Source organism: Micrasema longulum, unplaced genomic scaffold (assembly GCF_059751315.1).
Source record: "Micrasema longulum isolate JH-2025_06_02 unplaced genomic scaffold, ASM5975131v1 h1tg001048l, whole genome shotgun sequence".
NCBI classification, from domain to species: domain Eukaryota; kingdom Metazoa; phylum Arthropoda; class Insecta; order Trichoptera; family Brachycentridae; genus Micrasema; species Micrasema longulum.
The window spans coordinates 535,438-554,568 of NW_028278236.1; the positions used below are offsets into that span (position 1 = coordinate 535,438).

A 19,131-nucleotide genomic window follows, 5' to 3' on the forward strand; every position below is an offset into this window, starting at 1 on the left:
AATGTAAAAAAAATTAAGAACAAAAATGTTAAAAAATTCGAATTAGCGATAAAATGGATGTCTGATTTAATTAACAGATAGTGTTGTACCTTGGCTTTATTTCCATTTTAACAATATGGAGGTAATCCTATTTCATTTTCCAAATCTGCTTGCATTTACTATGACAGAATAATAAATGAACCATTTTTTAAAATGATAAAAGGTAAAATAGGTTTTTTTAGTTTTTACAACTTTAAACTTAAAATTGTTCATCAAGAATTAGGTTTCGTCGTAAAAGATATCTTCAGAACAGTATTGTGAGCTTAAGAAAAGCATTTTTAATAAAATACTGCAGTTTATTATTTTATTTTGTTGATGAGTTGGGTTTTAAAAAAAAGGGAAATTGTCAATTAATTCATGGAAATCCGATGCACGGTGGGAAAATTAATATTTTGGAATGTTACGCTTTGTAAATATAAGGTATTTCACTCTTGACAGATATCTATAGAAAAAGGGAACATGGCATATAACTAGGAGAGGATTCAACAACTTTATAGAAGATTATTAAACATATATTATGCAACATACATTTGATACATGAAAACAACTCTTATTTCCAGGAATTAATGATGAAAGAATACTCTCAATATTTTACATTAGACATACTACGAGTATGTTATTTTATTAGTTACATAAGCACACTGAGTCATTTCAGTTTTTTTTTTTTTTTCAAAAACATAATTTGTAAAAATTAAAATACAAAATTGAACAGTAATACTAACGAATGAATTGAGAAACTAGTAATCATTAAAACCATGGGAAAAGGGTGGTTATAAACAAAATTAAATGAGATTACAAACGCTTCTACGCAACAAAGCACAACATTATCCGGAAAATTTTGAGTTTTTTTTTTGGCTTTAACAATTATTTAGATGCTTGGAGGACTTGACTTGCTTGCAAAAAAATATACAATAAAAACAGTTTACTCGCAGAAGAAAAAAATTGCACAAATCCCAAATTGTAATGTTACCGAAACATATTTTTACCTGAAGTGGAAGAAAACTTCCTTGTCGTGTTCTTTAGTCTCAATAAATCCATATCCATCTTTTAAGGCAACAATATTACCTTGACACATTTTAGTGCCATTGTTACTGCTATTCCCATTAGTGGCTGGGTTTAAAACATAAATGTACATCCCTATAAATTCTTTAGTTCTCTTCACCTAAGTATAAAAAAATACATAAATATGTATTTATACAAATAATAATATAAATTGGTATTAAGCATGAATGAATCAATAATTAACAAAATAAAAAAAAGTCTAATTCAAGACACCGTGGATTTGGGAAAATGTTACTATAACTTTTAGTATACAAGATGCCGGGTGGCAAATTTCATATTTTAAACTGAAACAACTTTTGAGTGATTCAGTGTTGGAAAATCCACAGATGCCACTAAGAAGGCCCTCATTAGTTTAAGAAATTGCCAAATCAACTTTGCATAAAATGATGAAGAAAAAACTCAAGTTTCTTCCATATAGAATCAAAATAGTCAAATAATTGAATGATAATGACTATTAAACGAGATAAACTTATTCCGAAAGGATATTAAGGATGTTTTCTACAGAAACACATCTTAGCAACATCATTTACAATGATGAAGCACATTTTCATCTTAGAGGTTATGTGAGAAAGCTAAATTTCCATTACTGAAGTTCACACAATCCGAAGAAAATACATGAATAAGCATTGCATAGCCAGAAGGTAACTATTTCAGGTAGAGGAATCATTAGCCATTATTTTTTTTAAAAATTATCATAGCCAGGAAGAGGTGATGGTAAATTCTGAGATATATTGTGATTTGATCAAAAGCTTTTTTTTCCAAAATAACTTTGTAATAGTCTTTTCTTTGACAGAAACAGTTAGTTTCACAAAGCTGGTGCCACTGCGCACACTACGCTTGCGTCTATGGATGCTGAAAGAAACTGCCACCAGACAGACCCTGTAAAAGTGATCCAACAATAAATCCCATTTACCTTTACATCTACTTATCGCAAAATCATTCAGTATTTATGGTTTGCTAAAATTAAATTAAAACATGCATATTGAAAAAACATATTACCTGATAAATATCAAAAACAATTTTTTCTCCTTGTCGAGGTTGTACTTTTCCTTCAACATCTTTGGCAAAAAATGACAAGGATTTCTTGGTACCATTAACAAGATAATTTATCAGCCCACAAGCATCCTAAAACCAGAAGCAGGTATACATTTTAGATAAGTTAGTAACACAATCCGTATTTGTTTATTTACTTTAAATAAGAATCTGCATTAGAGATTGAGTAGTATATAGCCAAATACCTGAGCTGGTTTCGAAGGACTAGAAATACGAGGCACTGCCTCTTTTGATATAACACCCTGAATACCCTTTTCTATAAGTGTTTCGAACTGAACTGTACCGGGAGGGAGATGTTTAATACGCTTGGCAGATGGTTGCTGTGATGTAGAAAAGCTAGTAACGGGATCCATTGTAAATTCCACCTAGAAAAAATATTTATTCAATAAATTACGTAAATTATATTTAAATATACACTAAGGTTAAACAAAAAATTAAATATTGTATATCTACCTCATCACCAATGTTCAAGGCCTGTTGTGGATGCAACACTTCAGAAAAGTGAAAAAACAAATGCGGCTCCCGCTCCACGCATCTTATAAAACCAAAAACATCCTTCAAAGAAGACACAACGCCATTCTCTCGCTTCTCACCTGACATTTTAAATGATTCGTCAAGAAGGGATATGTTGGTCGATCGTTTTAACTGATCACGGCGGTCTGTGGCAACCTAATAAATGTTCCAATGTATTAATTTCTCATTAAAAGAATGATTTACTTTAAAATCTTTTATAAATAACAATAAAAATGCCTTTTTAAAGGGGGAAAAATACATGATTCTAAAAATTTTAAAACTAAATCCAAAACTTATTGCACACTCAAGTCTAGAAATTTGGATATTAATTTATTTATTTCACATAAAACTTTTTTTTTCTGTTTGCTGTATACAATTCAGTTAGAAAATTATGTATCTAGAGATCTGTTTATAAAAATATAAAAATGGGTAAATGTGAGAATTATTTGAGAATTATTAAAATCATTAATTAACTTCATACTTGGAATTGAACCCAGTCTCCGTGTCGAAGAGTAAATTCTCCCAATTGATCTTTGTCTCCAAAGGGTACCTATTAAAATAAAATTGTTTTACAGTATGCATAGTTATTTGAAATATGTATATTTATTTTAGTAATGTTAATAATGTTATGTAATGTAATGTACTTACGTCCACTTCTGAATGATCAGGAGCTCTGTAACGAATACGGCCTGGAAGTGGGTCATTCTGGTGTCGATTGTTAGCTCCTCTTTCAAGAGGCTTAAGAACCTGCCCCTTTGTTATCTCGGGAGATACATCTTCAAATACAACAGAACCACTCGGCAGGCGAGTAATGTAGCATGCTACTTCTTTTCCCTAAATGTAAATATCGTTAGTAATTTTATAAAATTGAAACATAAATGTTAAAATACCTATATAACTTACATTTCTGGTTTGAATAATAAACTCTACATCATCCCCAAGATTAATTTCATCCTTAGTTTTGGCCTCGGAGAAATGAAAGAATATTTCCTTAACCACATCAGCTCTCTCGATAAATCCAAATGACTCTTTCATAGAACATACAACCCCTTGGTACTTGACAGGATGTGCAGGATTTTCCAATCTCACATGGCAAGCTCCTAAATTACCACGTTGGTTAGTGGCAATTTGAAAGCTGACAGCATCACCAGAATGTAAGGTAACATTTCCTTCAACATCATCCTTCGTGTATGGCAGAAAGAAGCATTCTCCACGGTTCTCGTAAGAAATTCTGCCAGTAGAATCTCCAACACCATCGCCTCGTAATTCAGTGGTGACTGTTCCAGTAACACGTGCCTCACTCAAGACCTAAATACACAAACTTAATAAATCCAAGCATATATTTATTTTGATGTTTTCAGGCATTTCCTAATAGGTTAAATCTCAGTGATATTGATAAAGGTTTTGACTATTTTACTTCACAAAATTTAACAGATGGAGACTTGATAAAAAATTAAAGACCATAAGCTATGTAAATGTGTGGACTTCTATATTACCTTCTCAAAAAGGTTCACCTCTGTTGAAATATCTATCAATATATTAAAAATCCAAATTAAAAACCAGTTATGTTATGAAATATTTTGAGCAAAATAAATTAAACTTACCACTTCGGGAGCAATTTTAACAACGGTTGATGCAATTGGTTTTCCAGTTCTTCTATCGTACGTCATTTCAAATTCAACTGGGTCTCCAATTTTGAGATGTTCAATTTTCCCACTAAATTGAGAAAAATGAAAGAATAGACGGGCTTGCCTTTCACAGCATTGGATGAATCCATAAGAGTGCTAAAATACAATAATGTAATTTAAAGTTTGAATGCCAAGAAATAATGCAAGATTTTGTATAATTTGAATAATTTCTCACTAATAGTTTTTCAATAATGCCAGTTTCTCGATTTGGGTGACTCGGGAGGTCATATTGTTGTGATGATGTATTAGAAGAATTGTAAACAGAAGCTGTGTCATTCTGGCCATTTTCTGTTCCAAAAGTGCCCATACTGAACCGACTTCCATTACCAGTTCCTCCAAATGAATCCCTGGGAGAACTCGGAAACTCGTTACTGTAGCTTCCTGTTAAGTTACAAAATCCATACATAAAAATACTGTAAGCATTATTTATTTTATTTCTGCTGATTAAACATATCCTAATATAACTAATTTTCAAAATAATCTAAAGAAATATTAGCACTTTTCGATTTACCCAAAAAGTTTTTGACCATTTTCTTAGTCATGAATAATCGTGTTAGCAAGTTTGTTCGTTTGGCAAGTTGCGCAACTTGGTAACTTTGTGCAATAACTCTGTGATTTTACACCAGCAAGCGCATAATTATGTTGTAATATTTATATATCTATATATTGAATCAATAAAATATGTCAAGCAAAGGCCGCACTAAATTAAAACTTAAATTGTGATGTTGACATCACTATTTTATTCTAAAATGAGGCGATTTTCATATTCGAAAAATTAGGTTAGCAAAAAATCTAGTATCAGTGAAGACTGCTAGGCTATGGAATGAAAAATTACCTGCAATGAACTTTTTTAGTTTTCTAAGCAGTTTTAGTTTTTTCTTCTTTAAGCAGATGTTAAAGAAAAATGGATCGATGCATTAAGGCCATACTTGCTGATTTCTTCAAGTCACTAGTACTATATGCTCCGACTACATGGAAGAATATTGTTTTCCGCTGTTGAAAAAGTGACGAAAACTTATCCCGTGTGCTGGTCTTAAAATGGTTGAAATGTGATGTGTGCATTAATCGCGAATGAAGTCGGCACATAGGACAATTTTATAAAATTAAAGGATGACGGATAGCTTCTGAGAGATGTGATTAATATTTGAAGAAAATTTAACTTATGATAATAAAGCACGCCCTCTTAGATAAAGATAAATAAAAAGTCGAGTTTTCTTTTAAAAATAAAGAAAAATTACGCCCAAAGCATAAAGAAATATTACAGACATTGGAATTTTCAATAGTATTATTTTTAATGAGTACGGGCAGCTCCCAATGAATAATTAAGTTGAGCTCACCAAAGCAGTAATGGAAAAATATACAAATATTTGTCTTCACTAGATAACAAAAACTGCAATGCCGGTATTATCAAAGTGGCAGGTGTAAAATATCTGTAATTAAATTGTCAGTAGTTTTCCTGTGCACAAGAAAGCTGCCTTTTGAGTTTTCACAAATGATAATTGGATGGCACTATTGAGATGTGACCGCTAAATAGAGAATGTGTCTATAACAGATTTTGCTGGGTATTATGTACTTTTTAATTAAACTATGAATATAATTAATTTGTATATTTCTTTTATGTTACCTACTAATTACATGGTCAGTGGTCATAATTTTACTTGAAATATCTATCATTTCGGGACAGCACTATTAAAACAATACAGCGATATGATGAGTGTGAGTGGAAACGAGATAGAAGGCAGACTATTCTAATAGATTATTTATGTTCTAAATCAAAAATGTATTTTGTAAACTAGCGACAGCGGTTTCAGTTAATATATGCAATTTTGTCACTTCCTATTCCCTATTCAGTGGTGACAACATATATAAATAATTAATGATTTAAAACTTAACGATTCATACAAAAAATGTGTTTATTTTATACAAGAATATCATTTTATTAAAATAAAACATATCAGGAAAAAAAGTTGCCGAAAATTGAATGCAAAGGATTATATAAAAATCATAAATTTGTAAAAACTTAAAAAATATATATATTTACCGTTGCGAAAGGAATTTTTTGCTTGATTGGAAGATGCTTGCATGTCCATTATTTCCTGCAAAGGGATGGTTGTAGAAATCGGCGGCTGGAAATCCATTTTCCACTGAGGATTGCTTGACATTTTAAATTTGATAACACAAACTATTGTATGTAAATTTTCAAAATCTTATCAAAAGTCGTAAGTGCAGTAGCATATATCACAGAACGGTTAAATATACACATACATTCAATTTTTTGGTCACTCACGTTAAATTTCAGCAAGTTATCACTTTAAAAGAGATGAAATACAAGTGTTCGCAGCTTAACAGAGTAACTAAACAACAACACTATAAATATGTTTACAAAATAATGTTACATCCTGGGAAAGCATATTATGTAAAGGCAAAAGTGTTTCAATCCTCACAATATACATAGTATTATATTTATTTATCCATTAAAGTACGAAAAGTATTGGTTCCGAATGAAGTAAAGATCCTCAGATGTCTTCAATGCTTGCTGAGTGCAGGTTGTGTCTTTCTTGTTTCTTCTACCACATGTTGCACCTACACAAGCTGTGAACAATGAGACAATTCATTACACACCTCCGACTTCAATGTGATCACTCATCACAGTTCCGACAACACGACCTGTGCATATCTATCTAACGAAACCTTTTATATCCACCAGAAAGTGTGTTTTTAATCATTATTGCACAACATGAGACACAAACATAAAAAATAAAATTATAAATCAATATGGTGTCAAGATCTGGACTGAAAAATTATATACTATTGTATTACTTGAGTCAATTAGATTGTGGAATGTTAAATTACTAATTAAAGAGTTTAGGTAAAAGCAATAGCAGGTTAAGAATTGTTACTTAGTATTTGTGTTGTTTGAGGTAAATGAGAATAAAATCATTACAATATAAAAACACACAAATTCTGTTGAACATAATATTTCAATATGTAATATGGAATTCAGTGGTTTTTGAAAAAAGAAAGAAATTATTGAATTTTACAATATAATATATGTTTAGAATAATCGAAATAAGTTTAAGATGTAAATAACAAAATTACTAAGCAAATGTAACTTATGGATACTTGAAAAAATAACATTCAAAAATGTTATTTAAAAGAATAAGTGGCAAACCTACATGTTTCTATGGATAAATTAAAAATTTGGATCTGAGTATCGAATTCCTAAAATATGATTTAGTTGCTAAAATCGAAATGCACCCACATTATATTAGTTAAAAGAAAGCCGGCTTCATTTATAAAGGTTAATCAATAACGCGTCGCAATTTGGAGTCAAAATCAAAAAAAAAAACCGACGTTCTTCCATTACCATTTTAGCCGATTGAAATTTCCCTACTTTTGTTTTTCAAAGATTTGAGAACGAATATTAATCTACGATAGTAAATTGTTATTCCACCCGCACTAATTCTAAGTCCACAAAAAAGGGGCCAAACCTGTTAACTATTCTCTAAAAACATACTGAACAAAACAAAATAATGAGAAAAGAAATGACAATCAATTGGAGATGTGTCAAACACCCAGCGAGCTTGCCCCGCCGCTAGTGGTAGTACTAGACAAGCGGCAATGATGGAAGCGAATCATCCTTAAATAAATCTGAAATACGATCACAAACGCGCAAGAAAATAGCAATAACGTCTAAAAAAACTGCACTGTATCCGTTTCTAATACAATTTGAATAATTTTTAAGATAAAATTAACCCGAACGGTGATCAAATCACTCACCTCGACACAGCAGAGCACTGACGACATGCCGCCATGTTGAATGTTAAAGTTGATTAAAAAAAATTCACTCGCCGTAGATTTCCATAGATTAAAGGACGTACTTTTGGCTTGCCATTATATAAAAAATATTATTCGTAATTTTTGGTAAGTACTTAAATATTAAAATAGGTATTATCGCTATTATCATATTGATAATATAATATAGCTCGAATATTTTAGTATTAATATTATTATGGATAACTTATATAGCGCCATTTTCGTAATAAAATACCTCAAGGGCGCTTTACATAGTGATTCTTTTAAATTTGTAATTTAATTAAAATAATTTATTTTGTTGTCACATGCTACGGATTTATTTAAATGATTTAGAGAACAAGTGGGTTTTAAGTTTTTTTCAAAACATCACTTCACTTTCACAGCCTCACACCTCTGCTGGGAAAGCATTTCATGCCATAGGTCCTGCGACCGCAAATGCGCGTTCACTAAATTTAGTGCGCTGTTTGCGTAGAGGTATAATAACTTTTCCTCTCGCCGTAGACGTAGCTGATCTAAGCGTGAGACGCCTGTCAGCTAGTTCATCTGCAGTGGTATTCTGATCACTCTCGACACCCACGAGATGATCTCGACTTTCGGACGAGAATATAACGTGGTGTAATTATGGGATTTTTATTTTTTGAACGCGGTTAAACTTGGTATTCTATATGGCAATTCTGATGATTACATGTCAAATTACGTAAATGAATTCGAACACATAAAACCAAAAATAATGATTCTCAATAGAAACATTATTGTGACCTTAAGAATGACCCAAAATACTTAATTATGTTGAATTTACCAAACCTCAATCGTTATTTCTCGTTATTTAGACGGTTTTATAATTGACGTTTCATAGTTCGATATCTACCCGCAAGAGCGCGAGTGGCGAAAATGAGAAAAAATACTCGTGCGCATGCGTCACTGACGAGATGAATATACCTATTACAAAATATAACGCTTTTGCTATCCTGATGAAAATTTATAACGTTTGCCATGTGGGGTATTTATTTTTTCTACACGCCAAACTGTACTTTTTATATTGCAACAATGCAAAACATAAACAAACATACCGTGACAGTTCAACTACTTTTGTAAATGATAAGTATGCCCCGGATCTACATGTCCTTAGGGATTTTGTTTATTTTTATAGAACCTCTGTGAAATACCTACTGTACTCTATAGAAACTTGCATACGAACCACAGCGTCCCTAAATGTACATCTTGCGCGACAACAGGAATCATCATTTGAAGGTATGTTTATCTAATTCGGTATTTTAATCAAACTTATATATTGTGTACGGTTTAAACCTACCTTATGAGTTTTTCTCAAGTTGTTAATCATTATAATATTTATAAATTGTAAAAGGTTAAGAATAAGCTAGTGTTAGTAAAAAATAAACAAACCACCAAGCCGTTTTCCCCGGGACAGCCAAAGGATATACAACACACATGCGTTTGCAGTCATACAAAATCTCATGTATGTGTGCTGATTTTTCCAACTTTTGAAGTATTACCATATCCGCAGTGGTACAGCAATACCGCTACTGCGAACTGTTAGTTTTAATTGTTGATATTCGTAATGTAAATAATTATTATGTATGTAAATACTTATCGTTTCAGCAGTATTTTTGTTTGGTCAAAATCGCAAGTAATATATTAACAGCTTTTATGTTCCCCTTTAATTTTTTTGTTGATAATTAGGCTAAAATTTTGCAAAGCCAGTTAAAGCAGCCAGCCTGACGGCCAGTCCAAATAAAATGGATGTGGAAGATGTTTTTGTTTACATTTTATCTCGAATTCATCCTTTACTTGAAAGGGTTCATTTCAAAATTATTTTATGGATCTTCTGTATCGAAAGTCATTGCAAATTTGTTTCATAAAATACTTCTGGCTGCTACGACAAGTGCGCGGAGACTGAGGCAGTCACATACATTTGCTTTGTCTCGTTCTGGCTGCAGGCAGCCAGTTGGCTGCCGTGCACGTCAAACGCGTTCTAATGGCTGCCGCAGCCAGGAATTCTTGGCTGCCTAGTGTGCGGTATCTAATAAGCCGTCATATGTAGTATTAGCTGCCGCAGCCAGGCTGCCTAGTGGGAGGGGAGCCTTACAAAGTATTGCCGTACCGCCCGTACCACTGATGAGATTTGTTGGGTTCGGTCATGCCATCTCTTTTTTGGTCTTCTTTGTTCATTAGTCTTCCTCATAATTAATATTTATTTTATTAGTGGTTTAGTGGTGGTATTTCAATTTTATATATTCATATATATGTACATTACAAAATAGAACATCTTAATTCACACATATAGAAATAATGAAAATAAAAAGGTAAAATTAGGTATTTATAAAAATAACACAGGTATACATAATATCCAGAAAATAATATGTTAAAAAAGTAAGAGAATCTTGTAACGACAAACTCCCTCAGAGACGTGAAAAATTACAAATGTTTATTAAGAAACAATGAAAGACAATTGGACATGCATACACATATGCCCTATGGCATGGAATGCTCTCCCAGCAGAGGTGCGAGGCTGTGAAAGTGAAGTGATGTTTCGGAAAAAACTTAAAACCCACTTGTTCTCTAAATCATTTGAATAAATCCGTAGCACGTGACAACAAAATAAATTATTTTAATTAAATTACAAATTTAAAAGCTTCAATTAAATTAACTTAACAATAGAATCACCATGTAAAGCGCCCTTGAGGTATTTTATTACGAAAATGGCGCTGTATAAGTTATCCATAATTATTATTATTATTATATAGATATTTAATTTTGCTAAACCCATCACCCTTTATAATAGCTCACAGCATGTGTTATAAAAAGGATACAATATTATTAAGGTTATTGTAATATAATATAATTTATGTTATGAATAGTGGTGTTTAAATATACCTTTGCACTAAAACAAATATTATATCAATATTAATAATAATAGTAGTAAATAGTAAGCTCTATAAATGTCTAGACTTTTAATGATATTATCTTCTAAAAAAAATCTCATTCTCTTTTAGAACATCTGTAAATAATTTAACCGTTATAAGTGTATTTTTTCAGATTATATTTAACCAGTAAAGCGGATCTTTCGAAGGGATGATATCGATTGGCTCTTTAAATTTATGCTGTAATGGAATATATGGATATCAAACTATAGGATATATTCGTCATCTGCTTGGAGGTGGGACACATTGTTTATTAAGTAATTCAAGTTTTTTTTGCACTCTTGAAAATTCTCATTTTAAATTGTAATTTACTAAAAAATGAAAGATAAGTGGTACTTAAATTCACAAATCTGAAATAATCAGTAGCAAGATTCGTCGCTACACCTTTATGACTGATATCTTTATTATAAAGATAAATCTAAATAAAAAAGGATACAATACTTCAGTTATTATTATAAAAATTGTAATATATATATTTTTATAGTTAAGATACCAGTCTGGGTATTAAAGATGTTGCAAAAACAATGAAATATCACTACCTACACAGTTATTATACATTTGTATATTTAAATATCAATCATCATTTATTTCCATATTAAACTATTTATTAGATTTGCTTTAAATAATACCCAATTTGTTATTTTTTCAAATGTTTTTTTATTACCAAACAGATTAAGAGCCAAAGTACATAAGAATTTTTTTTAAATAAAGTAAGTACTATTAAAATATCTTGTATTAGTTTAAAATTCATATTATATTAAATATTTTCTCTACAGCTCACGTTGGCATGTCCTAACAAAAAGAAATTTGTCACTATATGGAAAATACAAAGTTATACCATTACATATGACATCGCTTATATCATTTTGAATATTTAGAATTCATCAGCTTACACATATTTGAATTGCAATATCATAATCACAATACCTACAGACAACTTTAAAAATATTACCTTTACTGCATAATAATTTGCTCTGAGAAATAAAACATATAAATCACAAAATATAGCCTTCAAAGTTTTCTTTTTAAAAGGTTTAACAATATGCGGAATAATTAAGGTGTTTGATTTTTGCGTGTACTGATGCACTTAAGTACAATATACAAAAATATGTATATTGGAAGGTTTATTGCAATACTTGATGAATAACTTCCAACTAACCTAAATAAGATATATTTTACTATTTTAAGTGCTTATTTTAGTATGTCATTTTGTAATAAATGTAATTAAAAATGTATTGTAAATTATATAATTTTTTGTTTTTTTATTTTTAGCAAAGAGGAAATATCAAATGTTGCAATTTGGTGACAATTTTTAACACCTTTATGATCATCTGAGAAAATGGGAGTAAATATGTGGCAGAGCAGAAAAGCGGACTACAGAAATGAGTCTACAACAACTACATCAAACACTCAAACCTTTTCTCACAAATGTAGAGCATTAGCTAAATTCTAGTTAGTTTTTTGTAGTTCTTTTTTATTATTTTATACCTAAAAACTTATAAACTACAGTGCAAGTACTGTTATTGAAAAAATATTTTGGTGTTTTAGTTTCCTTTTCACACGTAATTAAAATATAGTCATATCTCACACATAAATATTTAAACACATATTTCAAATATAAGGAACCTTAATGTGATCACTTTCACCGGGAGAAATAAGGGCTCTGGGCAAGAATTGTATTTACTTTAGTTTTAGTTAGTTAGTTTTACGAAAACAGTACATTTGAAATTATTTTTATTTATATTACCTTTTGTTACAAGAAAATGTATTCTCACATCCTCTCAACGCGTTTGCTTATCATGCAAGAGGTCTCAGGTTCAGTTCCTGACATGGTAGACATGAAATATTTATTTTAAAAGGTGATTTTACAGTACAATATTTCATAGTCCCTTGACTGGCACCCCAAGCGTACGATTGATCATCTTTTCTTTAAGTAACAAAAATATCAAGATACGCTGCGATTGGTGTACCAATGCAGTGCCCTATGCAATTAGGTGCGGAATTGAAATGATGATGATGATTACCTACATTTATTTATTCTACGGTATAAAAATTCATTATATATTTATATATTTTTTTTAAAGAGATTTGTGTTCTTATGATTTACTTAAACATTTAATTTTGAGGGCTATTTTCGACGAGTTGTAAATAACTCTCTATTAGAAAATAGGAATCAAGTTGGGATGGAATGGGATTCTAACCACGGACCTTTGAACCGTGAGTCCATGACGATAGTCATAGGACCACAACCCGATTTAACTCAATTGATTCACAGTTTACATATTAATGTACTGATTTTTTTTAGGCTGTTGCCGTGTTATGCCATAATAATAAGCATAGGGGAAAAAATCTAGTGAAATTAAAATAACAATATTAAAGTCCAAAAAAAATGTAATATACACATAAAAATTATCTAAAGTTACAAAAATTAAATTTAGTCGATTAAAAAAAAGTTTTTTTTTTTTACTTTATTAATTATTTGTGCATGTTGTGTTCACATTTAATTCATGAAAAATTTCTAAACATAACAAATTTTGATATTATATCAATTTATTGTATTGTTTATACGTTGACGTACTCATCGTCCAAATACTTGCGGACTGGCTGGATTTCCTCCCTAGGGAGAAATAATTTAATAAAATTCAATTTGGTCATAAGCCCTGTAAATGCCCATACTTCCATATTCTCTTCTCAAAAATGTTTTCCCTCTCTGTTGCAACAAATTTAGAATAAATTGATTAAATATATTATGCTCTATTATTCCTTTATGGCAACCAACAATGAACTCAAATTCTAGGAAACATAATATTGCATACCCTTTGTCCGTGTCCAAGCTGACAAAGGAAACAGTTCTGCTTGAAAAATGTAGAGATATGTCTGCCTCGTAGGGTAGTAGTCGGAGGGTTTGCCAACCGTGCTTGAGGTCCCAAGTTCGATTCCTGGCAGGATTAACAGAAAATATTTATTCTTAACGTTCACTGCAATGTTTCAGTCCCTGGAATAGCACCTGAAGTGTAAGATTGATCACCTTACTTTCATGTAACCGATGATGAAATATGCTGCATTTGATGCGCCAATGCAGTGCCCTATGCACCACATGGTGCGGATAGGGAAATGATGAGATACCTTACACAACCTTAATGAAAATAATTAGTGACTTTATTTTTTGGTTTGACACCTTTTAATAATTGAGAATGTCAGAAGAATAAGTATATTTCAACGATATGGGATCAAACAAACAGATCTTGCACTGGTTCATTTTGTACTTACACATTCAGAGATTGTGACAGCAAATCTGAAATAAGGATTTAAAATTTATATGTATTTTGATTTGATATTTAAACCTTACAGCTTCAATTATAATTTGAGCAAAAAATGTTCTTGCATGTAATGATTCATTATGTTATCAGTATACAGACATATAATTACAGTATTACTAACCATTAGAGCGACATCTTGTCCCAAGCATTGAAATACAGTAGACTTTCGCACATAATTGGTTCCTGAAAATGTGTGCGAATGTTGAATGTTCGAAAGTCGAGGGATGTAAAAAATATGTATTTTTTAATTAAGTTAATGAGGTGTTTAAGTGCTTTCAGGTGATTCTTTATAAATTTTTCAAGAGTTAGTTGAATACTTCCATATTTTTTGTTTTCTTGATAAAGAGTTCTATATATTAACATGCTGTATTTAATTTTCAAAATAGATAAGGCTTCATTCATATTTTTTACTGTCAAAGACAATTTTATCAGCTTTTTAAGGAAATGTAAGGACATTAACTGTGTATTTCATTTACCAGTTGTTGTAATTAAGCAGTCATTTGACAGAGGTTCTGAGTGATATTCAATTAACTTGTTAACATCTTCATTGTTGAAGTCCTATACTATATCATCTGTGATAGTTTCCAGAGTTTCTTCAAAATTCATCATTTGCGGGCATAATTGTTTACAGGAACCTTTCATTTTTTACTTTTTTATTTCAGCCCACAAGTATCCAATATTGCTTATTGCGTTCCATATATTATAATTCTACTGAAATTGTCTTAATGTAGGCACACCTTCCCTGTCAGTTTCCTTAATGACCTGATTCATAATTTTCCTCATAACATATTATCTCAATATAGTTATCACTAGTTAACCGAGGGAGCACCTGCATGGAAGCGAAGAATGTTTGCATTATTGATAAAAATCTGTAAAAAACATAATTTATTTAAATGCCTGAAATAGTGAATTACGCAAAAGTAGAAAGTACAAAAGCCGACGGCCGACCGTATGTCTTTGGGAATACTAAACAATCAATCAATGCATCGTCTTGTCATTCAATTAGCTTCAATATGGCAATCTTTAGGAACCTTTATAGCATGATTAAGATGCATTAAATGTGTATCCCGAGTTCCCTTTGATAATGTATGTATATATAAATTAATATTTAATATAAATAAGAAACGAATTTAGTGTTAAAATATAATCAACACCGACTGACATACTCAAACTGTGCCAGATCTGCATCGAGGAAAAAAGACCTCAAATCGATCTGACTAATATTTTGACAGTATATTACGTGTTTAAATTGATTAAATGTATTAATTACGAGTACTTACCTGTATTAACTCCGTTATTTTTGACAAAGACTAAAAATGTCCAGAAAATTAAAAAAAACTTACGAACCTCCAATTTATGAGCACAAATGGATTTGTCGTAATTTGTATAATGGCGTCTTTTGAGTTTTCACAGATGACGCAATATATTTAATTGCTAATTTAGTAGCTCACAATAAAAAATAAACATGCATTTTTAAAAACGAAACATCTCGCGGGTCGCATGTTTGACGTTTGCCAGATTTACAAGGTTAGTTTATTTGTGTGCTTTGCGCATGCGTGGTTTTAACGATACCTATTACGAGATTCGTTCAGGGGTGGTATTCTGAACCACTCTCGTGGGCCTCTCTACCTCGTTAAAATCATTTTGGTATCCTGAACGAATCTCGTAATAGGTATCGTTAAAACCACGCATGCGCACAGCACACAAATAAACTAACCTTGTAAATCTGGCAAACGTCAAACATGCGACCCGCGAGATGTTTCGTTTTTAAAAATGTATGTTTATTTTTTATTATGAGCTACTAAATTGGCAATTAAATATATTGCGTCATCTGTAAAAACTCAAAAGACGCCATTATACAAATTACGACAAATCCATTTGTGCTCATAAATTGGAGGTTCGTAAGTTTTTTTAAATTTGTCGGGACATTTTTAGTCTTTGTCAAAAATAACGGAGTTAATACAGGTAAGTACTCGTAATTAATACATTTAATCAATTTAAACACGTAATATACTGTCAAAATATTAGTCAGATCGATTTGAGGTCTTTTTTCCTCGATCCAGATCTGGCACAGTTTGAGCATGTCAGTCGGTGTTTATTATATTTTAACACTAAATTCGTTTCTAATTTATATTAATTATGAATTTATATATACATACATTATCAAAGGGAACTCGGGATACACATTTAATGAATCTTAATCATGCTATAAAGGTTCCTAAAGATTGCCATATTGAAGCTAATTGAATGACAAGACGATGCATTGATTGATTATTTAGTATTCCCAAAGGCATACGGGGGGCCGTCGCCTTTTGTACTTTCTACTTTTGCGTAATTCACTATTTCAGACATTTAAATAAATTATGTTTTTTACAGATTTTTATCAATAATGCAAACATTCTTCGCTTCCATGCAGGTGCTCCCTCGGTTAACTAGTGATAACTATGTTAAGATAATATGTTATGAGGAAAATAATAAATCAGGTCATTAAGGAAACTGACAGGGAAGGTGTACCTACATTAAGACAATTTCAGTAGAATTATAATATATGGAACGCAATAAACAATATTGGATACTTGTGGGCTGAAATAAAAAAGTAAAAAATGAAAGGTTCCTGTCAACAATTGTGCCCGCAAATGATGAATTTTGAAGAAACTCTGGAAACTATCACAGATGATATAGTATAGGACTTCAACAATGAAGATGTTAACGAGTTAATTGAATATCACTCAGAACCTCTGTCAAATGACTGCTTAATTGCAACAACTGGTAAATGAAATACACAGTTAATGTAAGGAAAAATCTGATAAAATTGTCTTTGACACTAAAAAATATGAATGAAGCCTTATCTATTTTGAAAATTAAATACAGCATGTTATTATATAGAACTCTTTATCAAGAAAACAAAAAATATGGAAGTATTTAATTAACTCTTGAAAAATTTATAAAGAATCACCTGAAAGCACTTAAACACCTCATTAACTTAATTAAAAAATACATATTTTTTACATCCCTCGACTTTCGAACATTCAACATTCGCACACATTTTCAAGAACCAATTATGTGCGAAAGTCTACTGTATTTCAATGCTTGGGACAAGATGTCGCTCTAATGGTTAGTAATACTGTAATTATATGTCTGTATACTGATAACATAATGAATCATTACATGCAAGAACATTTTTTGCTCAAATTATAATTGAAGCTGTAAGGTTTAAATATCAAATCAAAATGCATATAAATTTTAAATCCTTATTTCAGATTTGCTGTCACAATCTCTGAATGTGTAAGTACAAAATGAACCAGTGCAAGATCTGTTTGTTTGATCCCATATCGTTGAAATATACTTATTCTTCTGACATTCTCAATTATTAAAAGGTGTCAAACCAAAAAATAAAGTCACTAATTATTTTCATTAAGGTTGTGTAAGGTATCTCATCATTTCCCTATCCGCACCATGTGGTGCATAGGGCACTGCATTGGCACATCAAATGCAGCATATTTCATCATCGGTTACATGAAGGTGAGGTGATCAATCTTACACTTCAGGTGCTATTCCAGGGACTGAAACATTGCAGTGAACGTTAAGAATAAATATTTTCTGTTGATCCTGCCAGGCATCGAACTTGGGACCTCAAGCACGGTCGGCAAAGGCTCCGACTACTACCCTACGAGGCAGACATATCTCTACCCAATTTCCTTTTCCAGAATTTACATAAGAGTTGCCGTAAAGCCGAAAACGCTCGTCCAGGGTTCTGCTTTCATTTTTCAAGCAGAACTGTTTCCTTTGTCAGCTTGGACACGGACAAAGGGTATGCAATATTATGTTTCCTAGAATTTGAGTTCATTGTTGGTTGCCATAAAGGAATAATAGAGCATAATATATTTAATCAATTTATTCTAAATTTGTTGCAACAGAGAGGGAAAACATTTTTGAGAAGAGAATATGGAAGTATGGGCATTTACAGGGCTTATGACCAAATTGAATTTTATTAAATTATTTCTCCCTAGGGAGGAAATCCAGCCAGTCCGCAAGTATTTGGACGTACTCATAACATTGTTTTATTTATTTTCACTATGGTACCATATCCATACTCTGTAGTTTTTTTTTTTAATGTTATGTTGAATATGCATATTAACATTTAAGATTGTTTTTATTTTATTTTTTATGGCTTACAAATAATGAACAATACAATAAATTGGTATAATATCAAAATTTGTTATGTTTAGAAATTTTTCATGAATTAAATGTGAACACAACATGCACAAATAATTAATAAAGTAAAAAAAAAAACTTTTTTTTAATCGACTAAATTTAATTTTTGTAACTTTTTATAATTTTTATGTGTATTTTACATTTTTTTTGGACTTTAATATTGTTATTTTAATTTCACTAGATTTTTTCCCCTATGCTTATTATTATGGCATAACACGGCAACAGCCTAAAAAAAATCAGTACATTAATATGTAAACTGTGAATCAATTGAGTTAAATTGGGTTGTGGTCCTATGACTATCGTCATGGACTCACGGTTCAAAGGTCCGTGGTTAGAATCCCATTCCATCCCAACTTGATTCCTATTTTCTAATAGAGAGTTATTTACAACACGTCGAAAATGGCCCTCAAAATTAAATGTTTAAGTAAATCATAAGAACACAAATCTCTTTTTAAAAAATATATAAATATATAATAAATTTTT

At 31.1% G+C, this 19,131-nt stretch overlaps 1 protein-coding gene and 3 long non-coding RNA genes across 7 annotated transcripts in view; 2 read left to right on the top strand and 2 right to left on the bottom strand.

Annotated features, from left to right (window-relative positions):
- Positions 1–8,190, bottom strand: part of LOC148277341 (RNA-binding protein Unr-like) — a 28,822-nt gene extending 20,632 nt beyond the window's left edge. Inside the window, exons 1-11 of the mRNA XM_088233005.1 lie at positions 8,136–8,190; positions 6,397–6,947; positions 4,531–4,736; positions 4,272–4,451; positions 3,571–3,975; positions 3,316–3,501; positions 3,149–3,217; positions 2,608–2,823; positions 2,340–2,519; positions 2,101–2,226; positions 1,026–1,201 (exon numbers count right to left, since the gene is read on the bottom strand). Of these exons, the coding sequence (XP_088089131.1) occupies positions 1,026–1,201; positions 2,101–2,226; positions 2,340–2,519; positions 2,608–2,823; positions 3,149–3,217; positions 3,316–3,501; positions 3,571–3,975; positions 4,272–4,451; positions 4,531–4,736; positions 6,397–6,517 (1,865 nt within the window). The 5' untranslated portion in view covers positions 6,518–6,947; positions 8,136–8,190. The remainder of the gene's footprint in view (positions 1–1,025; positions 1,202–2,100; positions 2,227–2,339; positions 2,520–2,607; positions 2,824–3,148; positions 3,218–3,315; positions 3,502–3,570; positions 3,976–4,271; positions 4,452–4,530; positions 4,737–6,396; positions 6,948–8,135) is intronic.
- A 564-nt stretch (positions 8,191–8,754) lies between these two features.
- On the top strand, positions 8,755–13,330 carry LOC148277342 (uncharacterized). The gene is made up of 3 exons (XR_015823528.1): positions 8,755–9,422; positions 11,229–11,349; positions 12,386–13,330. It is a non-coding gene; the product is annotated as an uncharacterized LOC148277342 (long non-coding RNA).
- Positions 13,331–13,469: 139 nt separating this feature from the next.
- LOC148277343 (uncharacterized) lies at positions 13,470–16,020 on the bottom strand. Of its 4 annotated transcripts, none has more exons than XR_015823521.1 (4): positions 14,910–15,048; positions 14,555–14,616; positions 14,384–14,408; positions 13,470–14,052 (listed from the first exon to the last, which is right to left on the bottom strand). It is a non-coding gene; the product is annotated as an uncharacterized LOC148277343 (long non-coding RNA). The 4 variants fall into 4 exon arrangements; XR_015823518.1 differs by lacking the exon at positions 14,910–15,048 and having other exon boundaries at positions 13,470–13,730; positions 13,930–14,052; positions 14,555–14,691; XR_015823520.1 differs by lacking the exon at positions 14,910–15,048 and having other exon boundaries at positions 13,470–14,120; positions 14,555–14,691.
- Positions 16,021–16,756: 736 nt separating this feature from the next.
- On the top strand, positions 16,757–19,107 carry LOC148277344 (uncharacterized). Its single transcript, XR_015823527.1, has 2 exons — positions 16,757–17,547; positions 17,694–19,107. It is a non-coding gene; the product is annotated as an uncharacterized LOC148277344 (long non-coding RNA).
- Positions 19,108–19,131: the final 24 nt, after the last annotated feature.